The sequence below is a fragment of the Gasterosteus aculeatus genome, chromosome 4 (genome assembly GCF_964276395.1).
Source record: "Gasterosteus aculeatus chromosome 4, fGasAcu3.hap1.1, whole genome shotgun sequence".
NCBI classification, from domain to species: Eukaryota; Metazoa; Chordata; class Actinopteri; order Perciformes; family Gasterosteidae; genus Gasterosteus; species Gasterosteus aculeatus.
This window is the reverse complement of record NC_135691.1, coordinates 20,393,766-20,408,784: the sequence shown is the minus strand read 5'-3', so window position 1 is coordinate 20,408,784 and position 15,019 is coordinate 20,393,766. Positions and strand designations below refer to the sequence as shown.

The 15,019-nt window shown below is 42.2% G+C and overlaps 1 protein-coding gene across 1 annotated transcript; it reads left to right on the top strand.

Moving 5' to 3' along the window:
• The first annotated feature begins 2,553 nt into the window (after window positions 1-2,553).
• On the top strand, window positions 2,554-15,019 carry ugl (ureidoglycolate lyase). Its single transcript, XM_040175268.2, has 15 exons — window positions 2,554-2,664; window positions 3,357-3,485; window positions 3,569-3,787; window positions 4,888-4,978; window positions 5,120-5,196; window positions 5,788-5,898; window positions 5,985-6,044; window positions 7,059-7,215; window positions 7,491-7,689; window positions 8,904-8,982; window positions 9,068-9,160; window positions 11,112-11,184; window positions 11,267-11,334; window positions 12,009-12,133; window positions 14,153-15,019. Exons 2-15 carry the CDS (start codon window positions 3,369-3,371, stop codon window positions 14,322-14,324), a joined length of 1,641 nt encoding a protein of 546 aa, XP_040031202.1. The 5' UTR covers window positions 2,554-2,664; window positions 3,357-3,368; the 3' UTR covers window positions 14,325-15,019.

The window sequence follows — 15,019 nt, the reverse complement described above, 5'->3', positions numbered from 1 at the left end:
GGCTCTGGAACCACACTCCTGGATAGGGCATGGACTCTATTCTACTCCGGAGTGGCCCATGGTGTGAGGCGCCAGGCGGGTGTGGGGATACTCATAAGTTCCCAGCTGAGAGCTGCTACATTGGAGTTTACCCCGGTGGACAAAAGGGTCGCCTCCCTACGCCTTCGGGGTTGGGGGGGGGGGGCTCTGACTGTTGTCTGTGCATATTCACCAAACAGCAGCTCAGACTATTCTTCTTCACATCTGCTCCTTTTGGGAGACCCTGGATGGAGTCCTGCAAGGAACGCCGGTAGGGGACTCCATAGTCCTACTGGGAGACTTCAACGTGGGCGACGATGGAGATAACTGGAGAGGCGTGATTGGGAGAAATGGCCTCCCTGATCTGAACCCGAGCGGTTGTTTGTTACTGGACTTATCCATAACAAACACCATGTTCAAACATAAAGATGTTCATAAGTGTACGTGGTACCAGAGGACCCTAGGCCAAAGATCAACGATCGATTTTGTAATCGTATCGTCTGATCTGAGGCCGCATGTTCTGGACACTCGGGTAAAGAGAGGGGCAGAGCTGTCAACTGAACACTATCTGGTTGTGAGCTGGGTCAGAGAGGAAGACTCGGGACAGACCCAGTAAACCCAAGCGTGTAATGCGAGTGAACTGGGAACGCCTGGAGGAGGCCCCGGTCCAAAAGACTTTCAACTCACACCTCCGGCAGAGCTTCTCTCACATTCCTGCGGAGGTAGATGACATTGAACCAGAGTGGTGTATGTTCAAAGCCTCCATTGCTGAAGCCGTGGCAGTGAGTTGTGGCCTCAAGGTCTTAGGTGCATCAAGGGGCGGAAACCCTCGAACCCCGCAGTGGACACCAGTGGTCAGGGAAGCCGTCCGACTGAAGAAGGAGGCCTTCCGGGTTATGATATCCGGTGGGACTCCGGAGGCAGTTGCAGTGTACTGACAGGCGCGAAGGGCAGCAGCCTCTGCCGTGATGGAGCCGTGAAGGAGATTGGGGTAACTACGGAGAAGGACTTTCGCCCGGCACCAAAGTGCTTCTGGAAGACCATCCGGCACCTCAGGAGGGGGAATGGGTAAACCATCCAAGCTGTGTACAGTAAGGATGGGACCCTCAATTTGCCTGGTGGAGGTCACTTAGGTAGTCAAACAACTCCGCAGTGGCAAAGCCCCGAGGATTGATGAGATCCGTCCAGAGATGCTAAAAGCAATGGGTGTTCGGGGTTTGTCTTGGATGACACGCCTCTTCAACATTGCGTGGAGGTCTGGAACAGTGCCAAAAGAGTGGCAGACCTGGGTGGTGATACCCCTCTTCAAAAAGGGGGACTGGAGAGTGTGTGCCAATTACAGGGGTATCACACTACTCAACCTCCCGGGTAAAGTCTACTCCCAGGCGCTGGAAAGGAGGGTTCGGCCAATAGTCAAACCAAGGATTGAAGCGATGGACCAGCTCTTTACTCTTTCCAGTATCATGGAGGGGGCTTGGGAGTATGCTCATCCAGTCTACATGTATTTTGTGGACTTGGAGAATGTATGACCTGGTCTCCCGAGAGAAACAGTGGGAGGTGCTGCGGGAGTACGGGATGAGGGGGTCCTTGCTTGGAGCCATCTAATCCTTATACGTCCAAAGCGAGAGCTGTGTTCGAGAGCTGCGTTTCCGATGGGTGTTGGCCTTCGCCAGGGCTGCGCCTTGTCACCAATCTTGTTTGTGGTCTTCATGGACAGGATATCGAGGTGAAGTCGGGGGGAGTAGGGTCTACAGTTTGGGGGCCTGCGGATCTCATCGCTGCTTTTTGCAGATGATGTGGTCCTGATGGCATCTTCTGTCTGTGACCTCCAACTCTCACTGGAGCGTTTCGCAGTCGAGTGTGAAGCGGTCGGATTGCCTACTCCAGATAGGGAATGTGTCCTTACCCCAAGTGAAGGAGTTCAAGTACCTCGGGGTCTTGTTCATGGGTGAGGGGAAGATGGAGTGTGAGTTTGGCCGGAGAATCGGAGCAGCGGGGGCGGTATTGCACTCGCTTTACCGCTCTGGCTCTGGATTCCCAGTCAGAGCTGGTAGATGTGGCCCGGAAAAGGGAAGTTTGGGGTCCCCTGCTGGAGCTGTTGCCCCCGCGACCCGACCCCGGATAAGCGGCTGAAGATGGATGGACGTCGGGGGGCTTTTGCACAAAAAACATAATCACCTGGCTGTCTGATGCTGCAGCCGTTTGGCGCTCAGCACTGCACGAGCAGCGGAGGAGGAGGAGGAGGGGGAGGGGCGGGGCTTGTGAGCGCCGCAGAGCATGTTGGGGCGAAATTCTCACAAAAGCTCAAATAAATGCCAGTGAGGTATAAAACCCATTTGGGGGGAATTAATGACAGAGAGGGTGATTTCTATTGTTAAGTATTGATGAATGAAGAAAGAATTGGGCTCCAGCAGATGGGGCACTTTTCTCACCCAGGGCAAAAGGGCAGGTTCTAGAGCACCACTGGGGTCTATCTGTGCACGTGCTCGCCTCCAGTGTTTATAATGCATCAAAGGTCAATGAAACTTTACCCAGGACTTCAAACTGTGCATGAAAGTAAACATTGTCCTGTTTGAACATTGACCAAAGTAGGTGCATTACCAAAGTACACAGCTACTGTGTTAACAGAGACCTGTCCTTGTGTCTGTGAGTATCATTACATTATTTTATTTTGCATCTAAAGAGTTGTTATTGGTGGTAAAGAATGGCAACGTATGGTGAATATCAGGGAAGTTTAATTTGCTGTTTCAGACACATCTTTGTTTTGATCAGCCTCATGAATTTGTTGTGAATGAACGTGGTAAAAATGAACGACAACACATTTTGATGCTTGACTGCGGTAACCAGTGAGTTATTTGGGTTCTTTTGAAACCTAGTACTTTTATTATTATTTATTATATTTCATTATAATGTGAACAGGCTTATTCATGGTAATGAACCCAAAAACAATTATTACCATCAATGCAGCTCCATGAGGCATTGCAGCATCTTTCAGCTCATTGGTTTCATGTCCCACAAGAGGGAATAATAATGTTCATTCCTTTAAGTTGGATACTTAATGAGGATGTTTTTATGATAACAACGTTGTGATAATATGTAAAATAATTCATAACTTCTTTAACTCTGCCAAATTGTAACGCTGATTACTTCAGTTTTGGTATCCCTCCCTAACATAACACGTGTTATTTTATTCACAATGAGATCACATGTGTAATTAGTAAACCTTTCCAAACTTTTAAGGCTGCTGTTGGGGGCCACTAAAATGAGTCCCTTTCTGCAAATATGGAGATTGACCTTAATGAACCCACTGATATGTGTTGACTCTTTATTATCCACAGGGTCCAGTCAGCATGGAGCTGTCACCACCCCCCCCAGGTCTAGAGGAAGAATATAAGTCACTTTTCAGCACACGCTCCCTCCTTTTCCTCCAGGAGCTGATATCCACATTTGATGAGGAGGTGGATCAGGTAAGACAGCCAAAAAGGCTTTTTGCAATTCAATGCACGGAAGACATGTTTCTCACGTTGAGACGTTATTATACTCTACTCAGGTCCTGCAGTTACGGATTTCCAGAAAGGCCCATTTAGACCTCACAGCTGACCTGCCAAGTTTTCTGGAAAGTACGACACATATCCGGAGGGATCCACTCTGGAGGGTGCTCCCTGTTCCCCCGAGGCTCCAGAGAAGACATGTGGACATTGGGGACCTGGCTCCCTGTGACACCCAGCGCTTTGTTAAAGCCCTGCAGTCATCAGCACAAGGCCTACAGGTACCACCTGTGACAACACTGACACAGGATAACTGGACAATGAACATGCAATATGCAGTTAGTAACTTCGGTATACATACATATACATACGTATATATACGCATATATTATATATTAGTGCTGTCAGCTAAAAGCGTTATTAACAACCTTAATGCAAACCCATTTTAACGGCGTACATTTTTTTTCCGGGGATTAGCGTTTCGTTTTTTTTTCCAAATGTTTTTCTTTACATGTTGTAGTAGTAAAAACTTCCACCAGCACGACAGCATACCAACATATGATCGTATATTAAATTAATTAACATCAACATGTAAATCGTTTTTTTCAGGCAAATAATTTCCAAGTACATACAAAACCCTAACCCTTTACCTGAAATATGCACTTTATAATTTTATTTTGTACCGGCCTGTTTGGCAATGTTGTTTTTCAATCAAATGAAACATTTGCATAAAGCAAGCCAATCCAGTTTTCCATGTTGATAAGAGCATTAAAATGAAAAAAATTCCCCCAAATTTGAGATTAATCTTGAGTTAACTATGACATAAATGCGATTAATCATGATTAAATATTTAAACGTGTGACAGCACTATATATATGTATATATGTATATATATATACATATATATATATATATATATTACAAGCATATACATATGTCTAGCTAACACAGTATTTGTTTTGGCATTTTCGTGGGATTTCATGACAAAATAGAGAATAACTCCAGCTTTATCTTTAGATATACAAATCCTACATTTGAAGAATACCTCCTTGTCCATACATAGTGTCCGGACATACACTACTAGTGGGCTTCAGTGCACGTTTTCACTGTCAACTATTAGCAGTGATAACTCCATTACTATGCAAGTATTTTAGCCATAGATTTAAGGGAAATTGGGTCTCATGGGTTCGCAGTTGTAACATGAAGAAGATATCAAATGTATATTTTTTATATTCATCATTTTGAGCAAGCTGAAAACACACCATTGAGACCATAGTGTCCACAAGCACGGCTTCACAGAGCCACTACCATCTCTCCTGACTCCTCACATAGCTTTTCTGTTGCACTACTATAGATTCTGTAATTCTCCCTTTGGTTACAGGTTGACTTTGATGATGGGAACTGCCCTACATATTACAATCAGATCAAAGGCCTTCATAATGTTTTTAAGGCAGTTCACAACCAGTTCCCCAGTAAGTTGCTTACTTCATATCAATACATTACTGTACATCTGTGTGAGTATTGCAGCTGTGAAACAGAAAAGCACTCACAGTCACTCTACACATTGTCTCATGTTCCACATCATTCATCGACCTCCCTCCATGTGTTCACAGATCTTCCTCACATATCTCATGCTCCAGTGCTGATGCTTCGCCCTCGTGCCTGGAACATGGTGGAGCACAACTTGATGGTAGTATGACCTTTGTACTTGCCTCACTCACTTTATTTTATTTATTTAGTCAGTGCAGATTGGGTTTGAAAACAGACTTTTGTCAGTCTCATTTTCCTACAACAAAATTTGAATAATTTTTATTGTTTGGAAATATTATTTTATCATTTAATTGAGTGATGAACTAAATCAATTCAATTTATATAACATAAATATTACATTTTTTAACACCTGTTATGGTAGCTTCTGTTGTTTTAGTGGGAGTTATATGGGTATTCTAAAGTCTTGGCCAAGGACTTTACAAAGACAAAAATTCAAAAAAATTCACAAAATATTTACACCTATTTATTAGTCGAATAAACATTTGTATTATTTGTGGTAGCTAATATCTTTACTATGTTTTTTGTAAACTAAACTAAAAAAGTAACCAAAAGGTGTTTTTTTTTAATATTTAAATGAATGTAATTTGAAAACCATCAGATGAAATAAGCAGTTTTCTTCAATCCATTTCTTTGCTCTGGCCATATGTCACTTTTGTGTCATATGCTATATACTAGTATATAATTCATCTTTTTTTCTTAATCCTCCATACATAAAATATCTGTTTGCCAGGTGGCAGGGAAGGAGGCTCCGGGTCCTCTCTTTGACTTTGGACTCCTCATGTTTCACTGTGGGAAGACGCTTTTTGAAAACAAGAGTGGACCCTTTTTCTACCTCTCCAAAGTAACACACAGACATACATACCATCACTCAGCCACACAGATGAATACAGTTGACATGAAGCTCTCCTGTCTCTCATTTTTTTCTAGGTGGAGAGCTTCATGGAGGCCAGACTATGGAACAACATATTTGTCTGGACACAACACAAGGTCATACCCAATTCATGTTCTCCTACAAAGTCTTTGTTCTTTTTAAATGCCGTTCTACTTGGTTAATTTGATGTCTACATTTTTAACTTCATTCCCAGAATCTCAGATCAATTTTTTTGTGTTGCTAATACCAGGACTTTGTCACAGTCACACACAACTCCCCTGCTATATGCTTTAGTCTACACCTCCTCATGTATGCACATCTAGAGAAGGCAAGTGGTAAATGGTATATGGAAAACTATTTTCCTATTTTTTTTGTAGTTTCCTACCTCTCGTGTCCATGGTTTAGCTTCACTTCCTGCCTTGTCATGTCACCTCCTGTGATTGTCTGCCGTGTCCCTGATTGTTTCCACCTGTGTCCAATCACCTGCAGCTTCCCAGTGTATTTAAGCCATGTGTGTCTTTAGTCCCATGTCAAAAATCCTGGGGCTGCAGTGGGTGGAAGAGGTCAGGCCTGAGAGGGTGGTTATCTGCTCAGGCTCTGCGGCAGCCTTAAACAGCATTAAATCCAAACGATCAGAGCGAGAAGACCTAGGGCTGGAAATGTCCCTGTTAATGCTGAGACTCCAAAGAATGGGTATTAGTGTACAAATGTGCTGGGTTACGGCCCACGCAGGTGTTGAGGGAAAGAAGAGATCTGACAGGATCGCAAAGAAAGCGCGCCTCGCTCAAGAACAGAGAAGAAGAAATAATTAACATCCCATTTGGGAAAGGGGAAGTGAAAGCGGTCATAAGAGAGGCAGTGAGGGAACTATGGCAATGGAAGTGGGACAACAACCGCAAAGGAAGGCACTATCACACCATACAGAAAACCATAAATCTAAAGCCATTCAAAGTGAGTTTTCGGAGAGAGGGGGTTATATCAAGACTAAGACTCGGTCACACCACGCTGAACTTCTGACACATCCACAAGACAAAAAGTGGTTAGTTTATTGTAAGTAATGGTATAAAATAATCTGTGCCAAATGGCTCCTCAAATGTAGGCACATTTAATGAATTATTTTGTGTGTGCAGTTGGGCCTTCCACTGGGCAGCATCAAGGCAACAGTGCTAATTGAAAATATATTAGCAGCATTTGAGATGGAGGAGATTCTCTACGAGCTGCGAGACCATTCAGCAGGACTCAACTGTGGCATCTGGGATTATTCAGCTTCTTTTGTCAATAAATTTGGTGAGCCAAACCTTCACATCCCAATGAGTGCTTTGCGCTCTCTCTGAATCCAATCATGTTTTAGGAAAGGTCCAAGCATGGATAGAAAAACAAGTGGGTCCACTGGGAAACAATTCAGGGTCCCAAAGGGTCAAGGTACCCCTGGAATTAAATAAAAAAATAGCAGAAAAACGTAATGACTACAAAGAGACACAAATCTGGTGGGGCTTTTGCATATTTGGGAAAAGGCAGTCCTTGTCCCATTGAGGTCAACAGGTCATGTGTTTCCCCTCCAGGTCACAGACAGGATTTCCTTTTGCCCGACCGGAGTAAATATGTAAATATGGAGAAGCGTTTTCTGCGCAGTTACATGGACCTGTTGGTTCAGACGTGTCATCGGAGGGGAGCGCTGGCCACAGGAGGCATGGCAGCCCTGCTGCTACCTCCGGACCCGCTCAGTGACCCCCACAGCACAGTGTTGGCCACTGTCACCAGGTAGGAACATCGCTGTTCAAACACATCCTCTTGAGACTGAATTAGACTTGGAAACAAAAACTGACAAACCAGTTCAGGCAAATGTTAAAGAGACCAATGAGAGGCTCAGATTGCAACTACAATTTCAAAACGTCATTAGCCTCGATGAACACTCAACACATATGAACAACATCTGAAAACATCAGACAAATTTAGCATCAAACAATGCATTTTCTGACCTATCCACGCACAGTTTAATGTACATTTTCAAAAGAGTTCTGTAAATACATTCTGCATTCAGAATGTATTTACTTACAGGAAACCTATCGCTCCACAAGACAATCACGTGAAAAGAACAAACTTCACTTCCTGTTTTCCTCGTCACACCACGCTACTAGTACAGTGCCCTCTAGTGGCGAATACCATTTTCCCACTAGGCTACATATACATACTAGTAGTACTTTTTATTATAGTTGAAAGGAAAGTACTAGTAGTGCTTTTAGTACTACTACTACTTTTTTATGTATTAATATCAGTAGAAATACTGGTACTTGTAGTGTTAGTAATAGGGTCGACGGTGGCGCATGGAGTAGAGAGGGTGCACTGGAAACCACAAGGTTGGCGGTCCGATCCCCGGCTGCTCCATGTCGGAGTTTCCCTGAGCAAGACACCTAACCCCTAACTGCTCCCCGGGCAAAAATGTAAAAGCTATGGGTTAAAAATTAAATGTAAGACGCTCTGAATAAAAGCGTCAGCTAAGTGACATGTAATGTAATAGTAGTATAAATAGTAATCTTTCTAGTACCATTACTACCATTAGTAGTAGGAGTAATGTTAGTATTAATAGCAGTCGAAATAGTAGTAGTCGTAGTGTTAGTAATAATTGTGGCTTGTACCTTCTGCTTTCTCTGAGAATTATGTCAGCAGATTACGCGTGACATTAAAGTGAACAGTATGTGGTCTGAAAAACTCATGAAACATAATCAGTGATATTGAATAAAGTTGAATAGATATCAACAAGCTGACAAGTTGAATAAAGATTAGAAGAACAAAAAATTGCCCCATTATATTAATGAATCACACAATATACAATGTCATCCAATCTCATGCTGTGCAATTACCCTGTTGATGCCGATATTCTTTGCTGAGTTTTCAGATGTAAATCTTCACGGTTGATGCGTTTTTAAGACAAAACATTTTTCGCCCCTCTGACACTCTTTCCTCCTACTTATCAGATTGAAGTTGCTGGAGATCAAGGCGGGTGTGGACGGTTTTATGGTGTATGACCTGAGTTTGATCGAGCCAATGCAGAAAGTGAGTACTGTTTCACAATCCATTCAAAGCTTTCCATTAATACAAGGATTTTTTTTTTCTGTTCGTAATTCTTAACTTCTTCCAGCTCTTCAAGCTCCACACTGAAGGTGATAACCAGCTTCATCAGCTTCGACATGATGTTACTGTGACACCTGAGGACCTGCTGTCCATGCCTTTGGTCAGTTGCCCAGTTGTCCCAGAATAAGACAGCAGAAGATACCTTGCTAACTATTGATAGACTAAGCAAATAGCGTCTGTTGGCTTATATATTGCAGTTTACAGATTTAGTGGGCACCAATAGGAACCTCCCAAAAAGGTAATAAAATGAGAAACAGCTTGAAAGCATTCTTAACTGCCAAGCAGACTTCTCCTCGACTTCTAATGTAGAAGGCGAGGAGAAAATGACTGCTGTTGAATTATTCCCTCAGTAAACATTTGTAAATATAACTTTTATACTCTCAATCTTATACATAATGATGTTCATTTGGTAAATTAGAGTCCATTTACAGTCAAAGACCATAAGGCAGAGTATGCTTTCGGGCACGGCTAGCTTGTGATTGAAATGTCGCTACCACAGCAACCTGGTTGTTCTTTTCAGCAAATGGTTGTACAAAAATACACTCCAGAAATGAATACATTTTGTTTTAAATTATAAAGACTCGGATTAATATCACAGTAAATTATGGATGCACCATGCTAGCCAGGCTTTACCAGCTAACTTGGTGTGTGTTCTGCTAACTTGAGAGACTGGTTCTGCTAACTGTGTTACATCTCTATCCAAATATAGAAGATGGCAACGGCTAAAATGCCAAACTTATGACTTTTGTGCAATCCAAAATAAAATGAATTGTATTGAATATTATTGGGAGGGAATGTCAAATTAACTTAAAAAGAAACACACAAATTAAAATTAAATGGAAAAAAACTAGGGCTGCAACTAATGAACGCTGCTGGAGGCTCGTTACGTTCCTCACTTCAAAGCGGTACAACGTGGTGCTCCCGTGCCATGCCCCCCCCCCTTTCTTTGCTTTCTCATGGTGTTCCTCATTAGCACACCTCACCAGTAGATTGCCATCATTTAGGACGTTTGCATAGCTAGTCTCCCCTAATTTGTTTGACAGAGCCATTGTCAGCACAAATGGACTGATTTTCTTCTTGATCTTTTTCATGGAACCTTACTATGACCATACATTTATCACGTTTTTCGCTTTCCCCTCACTCATCTCCTTTTCTCTCACTTTCCGAACTCTCATTATTGTTATGTCTTGTTCGTTTGTTAGTATTCACAAGAACTCGTTGATTTTTGCTTCTCTGCCCCTTTATCTCCCCCTCATACTCTTCTTCACTCCCCTGACAATAATCCATTTCTGCCCAACTGCCTATGTCTCATCCATTCACAGGGCAGTCGTGCTCAACCGCCTCCAAAGCAGTTGCTCCTTCTCGATTTAATGCTGTACATTTTGCCAATTGGCATTTCCTCGTCCACCTCCTGCAGATGCCGCCGCCATCTCTCGGCCCCTTGGAAGGACACTGCTCGGCGTCGCTCTTGTTATGTTGTTAACCGGCGTGTCGCGAGACTCTCCCTGACGAGGGTGCGGCGAAGGGAAAGCCTAAAACTCAATCTATTTTAGGCTGCTGAAATATTATGTCACTCATTAACTTTCAGCAGTGAGCCCAGCTGAGACATGAAAAGCAGATATCTTAAGTTACAAATAATACTGGATATATTCCATGTTTCAAAAACACATATTGACTATTTGTAAAATGTAATTTTACTATTATTAAAATTATTATTATTAATTATTTTAATATAATTAAAAAAAAATTATAATTCTTTTGTGGCTCAAGGTGGGGCCATGCCCCATAGCCCTCTATGGACCAGCCGCCACTGGTAATCTCAGTTTAGCTAGAAGTCTACTTCAGGTATGAACACTATTTTTCAAAAACATATTCCCCTTCAAGTAGAGAGTGCTATCCAACATTTCTTTCCAAAATCTTTAAGTGTTCAGCTTTGTTAATAAATTAGGAATTTTCATACATGAGACAGAAGATGATATGATCAGAATGGAATTCTGACTTTGGTAGTAGGAATAATAAAGTATATTTGCATGTATTCTATTTTTCCTCAGGGAGGAGTCACCCTTTACGGTTTGAAGTATAACATTGCAGTTGGTGTCCTCTTTGTTAATGCTTGGCTATCAGGTACGTACATTCTTACCCCCCCCTTTGGCCCTCCAGCTGATAGGACGAAGTGAGCCTTATTGTGTGGACTGACTGTTTCTAGGTAAAGGTCACTTTTTCTACAGAGGCCAGGTCGAAGATTCGGCCACAGCAGAGATTTCCAGATCACAGGTGGGTTTAGGATTACACAATCCAACTCTAGCCCTCATCCCTGTGGGCCATAATTTACTGCAAAGACAAAAACATATACCTGCATACAGTGGTCCCCAACCACCGGGCCGCGGACCGGTACCGGGCCGTGGGCTGTTTGTTACCGGGCCGCACCACAGAAAGCTTATATATAATTTTTTTCTGAAAAATGTTTTATTTTGAAAATTGACCGGATTTTCTCCTAATTATGTGCGCTCGTCCCTCTGACATATTCCCCACGCGTCACCAGGCGTTTTTCTTGTCCTTTCACCGTGTGCGGCAGCGCGCCCCCCCCGTCGGTCGTTCCGCCCACAACGACTACTACCCCCCGTCGGACCTTCTCGACCGGTCCGCGAAATATTGTTGTACAGTACAACATTTCATGAGTCAGACTCATGACCGCTACTGCAAAGTTATCATTTCGCTGTCAGGCAGCCTGCAGGGTATTTATATGCAATACATGTTTAAAGGAATACCTGATAGAAGAAAAAAAAAGTTCTGCTTGAAAATATGGTTTCGACTGTAGAACGTTTACGAGACATAAAGTATATACAAAAGAGCATTTAAGCAAACTGAATGTAGGAAAATGAATTAGTGTCAAATCACGTTGACCCTTAAGTCACCTGACGTGATACGGAGTGTGTTTCATGTGTCAGGTGTGGCAGTGGATCCGTCATCAGACTCAGCTGGAAGACGACAGCAGGGTGGTGAGCAGGCGGCTGGTGACTGAGCTCATCATGGAGCTTACAATGGAGCTCAAAGCTCTCTGTCACTCTGTTAGGTAAGCAGACACTTCTTGAGGACACCTTTTTGGAAAAATCATATGAGCAATGTGGCCATACAAAAGGTTCCATTGACATAAGATAGTTTCCCTTCTCCCAATATAGCATACATATTAGATCTGCTATGCACATTGTGTAACCCATGCTCTCTTTAGAGAAATGTATACTTTTATTTTTGAGTTTCTCGACCAAACACACGTATCTGTTTATATACCAGTCAGACTACGGCTATGCGTAGCTATGTGTTAAATCATTTCACAATTTGATCATGTTCTAAACATTGTACTGATTTACTGAAATTTTGTTATTTTACTACGGTCCGTTCCAATAGACAGAAAAAAACAGCTATTAAAAATGATAATAAATAGTCTTAAGAGACCCCTTTACAAAACAAACACAGGTGTATTTAATTTATTAAGCAGTATTTAAAACTGCGTTTAATTGGGGGGGGTTCATTGGCAGATACTTTATAATATTCCTAATTAGTCAGTCTATGAATTAATCATTTCCTATTTCTTAGCTATGCAGCTGAAATGTGGGATTCCAGGAGTATGAAAAAGGTCAAATCTGCTACATGCATTTGCTAGTCTTGCAATAAAAGAAGATATTGGTAGGACTGCTGGATCTATTGTGTATATCTTTTGGAAAATGCTTCGCTGTGTTGCTAAACATAACTTAATGAGAGATGGTCAAACAACATTTGATCAATTCTAGATGATATGTTCGGGTGAAGAAGTGTCACAACCATTAGCTGGTGTCCTACCCGTTGCTATTGAAGGAGGAGCAGCCAGCCAAGAGATACAGTAATCCAGTCTAGAAGTAACAAACGCATGAACTAATTTTTCTGCATCACTTTGAGACAGCTTGTGATTTTCGATATATTACGTAGATGAAAAAAGGTCATCGTGAAGTCATAACGGATCTTTGTGATCTTGGAGAACTCTCCCTGTAAAACGTTAATATTGCTCCTTTATCAATGAGGAGAGCTGCCCTTTCTTTCCGGGGGGAGTGGCGAGCTAATCCAGCTGGCTTAAATGAGCCTGCACCCGAGCTGGTTCAAGTTTAGATGTGTTGCTATGGTGATTCTGCCATACTTCGGACAAGCTTCGAGACCCGAAAAGCCTGATCAATATAATCATATCCTGAAATTATCTGGCTAACACAGTTAGCCACGTTTGAGGAACAGGACCCTGCTCTTTGCTTTAGATGACATGAAACACTGTGATGGCTTACACGGTGCCTTGCATAAGCATTCACCCCCTTGGACTGTTAGGATATCTAATTCAAATAGACCTTTTCCCATTTAATCAAGACAACATGCATAGTAGTTTGAAGGTGCAAAACACCTTTCATTGGGACAAAAAAGAAGAATAAAAAGAAAATAGTGTATCTGTTGTCAAGATATTAACATAAGTTTTCACCCCCCTGAGTCAACACATGTAGAACCCCATTTTGCATCAATTACAGCTGCAAGTCTTTTGGGGGAGGGTTTTCACCAGCTTTGCACATCTAGAGATGGAAAGTACGTCCATTCTTCTTATTTAAAAAGCTGAAGCTCAGTCAGACTGAATGGAGACCGTGTGTGAACAGCAATGTTCAACTCTTGCCATAGATTCTCAATTGGGTTGAGGTCTGGGCTTTGACTGGGCCATTTTAAAACATTAGCATGCTTTGATCTAAACCATTCCATTGAACCTCTGGCTTATGTAAGTAGTCAGGTGAACAAGCAGCAGTAGTAGTAGGTAGTAACTTCTGAGAAAATGAGAAAGGCATCATTTTTACATATGAATTTTATTGTTTCTGGCTTTTGGGTTTGTATCCCGATGGTTGAATGCACTTGTATTTGTAATTGTAAGTCGCTTTCGATAAAAGTGTCAGCTAAATGACATGTAATGATACTAGTATATTTATTTAATTACAGCTGTCTCGGTACTTCCATCGATGTAGAATATTCTGTCCTATCTAAGCTCTGGCTCAGGGGTTTAGGCCTTATGTCTCTCTCTGTCTGTCTTCTTCAGGGCTGAACAGAGGTTACACACAGCAGCAGACATGTTCCTGGAAGTGGTCCTAAAGAGAGATTTCCCAGAGTTCATCACCACCTACTTAATTCAGGACCACACCTTTCTCAGCTCCCAGCACACCGAACAGATGGAGACTCAGAACACAGATTTGCCCCAAGCCAAACTGTGAGCGTCCTCTGCCCAACAAGAAGATCACACTTTGAGAACATCCAATGCGGCTTTTAGAGATTGCAATAGACGTTTTAATTGATGTTTCTAATTGATTGTTTGAATAGATTGTAATCTATTTAATAGACAGTTAATCAGTCAGTTACAAAACGTGTTAATTTTGGCAGTCCCTATGGACAAAAACGGTAGTGTTCATGGGCACCACAGTCAGCTGTGCCTCCCTTCCCTCCAGCGGGTCCTGGCCTCTGCCCCTTCCAACCTCCGATCAATGTCTGATGAGCAGCACCCTGAAAATCCAGAAATATTTGCCGACCACATTAACTTTGGATTTAGCAGAGTACAGTTGTTTAATGACCAATGTAATGCATGATCTTCATCAGAGGAAGTTCCTTATATTAAACTGAGGATCAGTGCATCTGGACTGTGACAGAGGAAAAGACACTAACACACACTTTCACTGACAAGCTGTTTTTTTAAAACAATTTGGTAAGGAGGTTTACTTTTCATTTGTGAGTGTTAAAAGTAACATTGGAAAATGCCGGTTACATAAACAACATTTTTTATTAAGCACTTTGCTTTAGAGCCAACTGTGATCTTTTCCTAAACCTAATCAAGTTAACCTATGAACTAAACTTAAACTGTGTTGTAAATTTAATTTGAAAAGAGTCTGGCTGCAATAAAGGCTACAAATCTGAA

Coding starts and splice junctions, on each gene's coding strand:
- ugl (XM_040175268.2), top strand. CDS start 3,369: ATGGAGCTGTCACCACCCCCCCCAGGTCTAGAGGAAGAATATAAGTCA. Junction 3,486..3,568: donor TTGATGAGGAGGTGGATCAG/GTAAGACAGCCA, acceptor TACTCTACTCAG/GTCCTGCAGTTACGGATTTC. Junction 5,899..5,984: donor CCTTTTTCTACCTCTCCAAA/GTAACACACAGA, acceptor ATTTTTTTCTAG/GTGGAGAGCTTCATGGAGGC.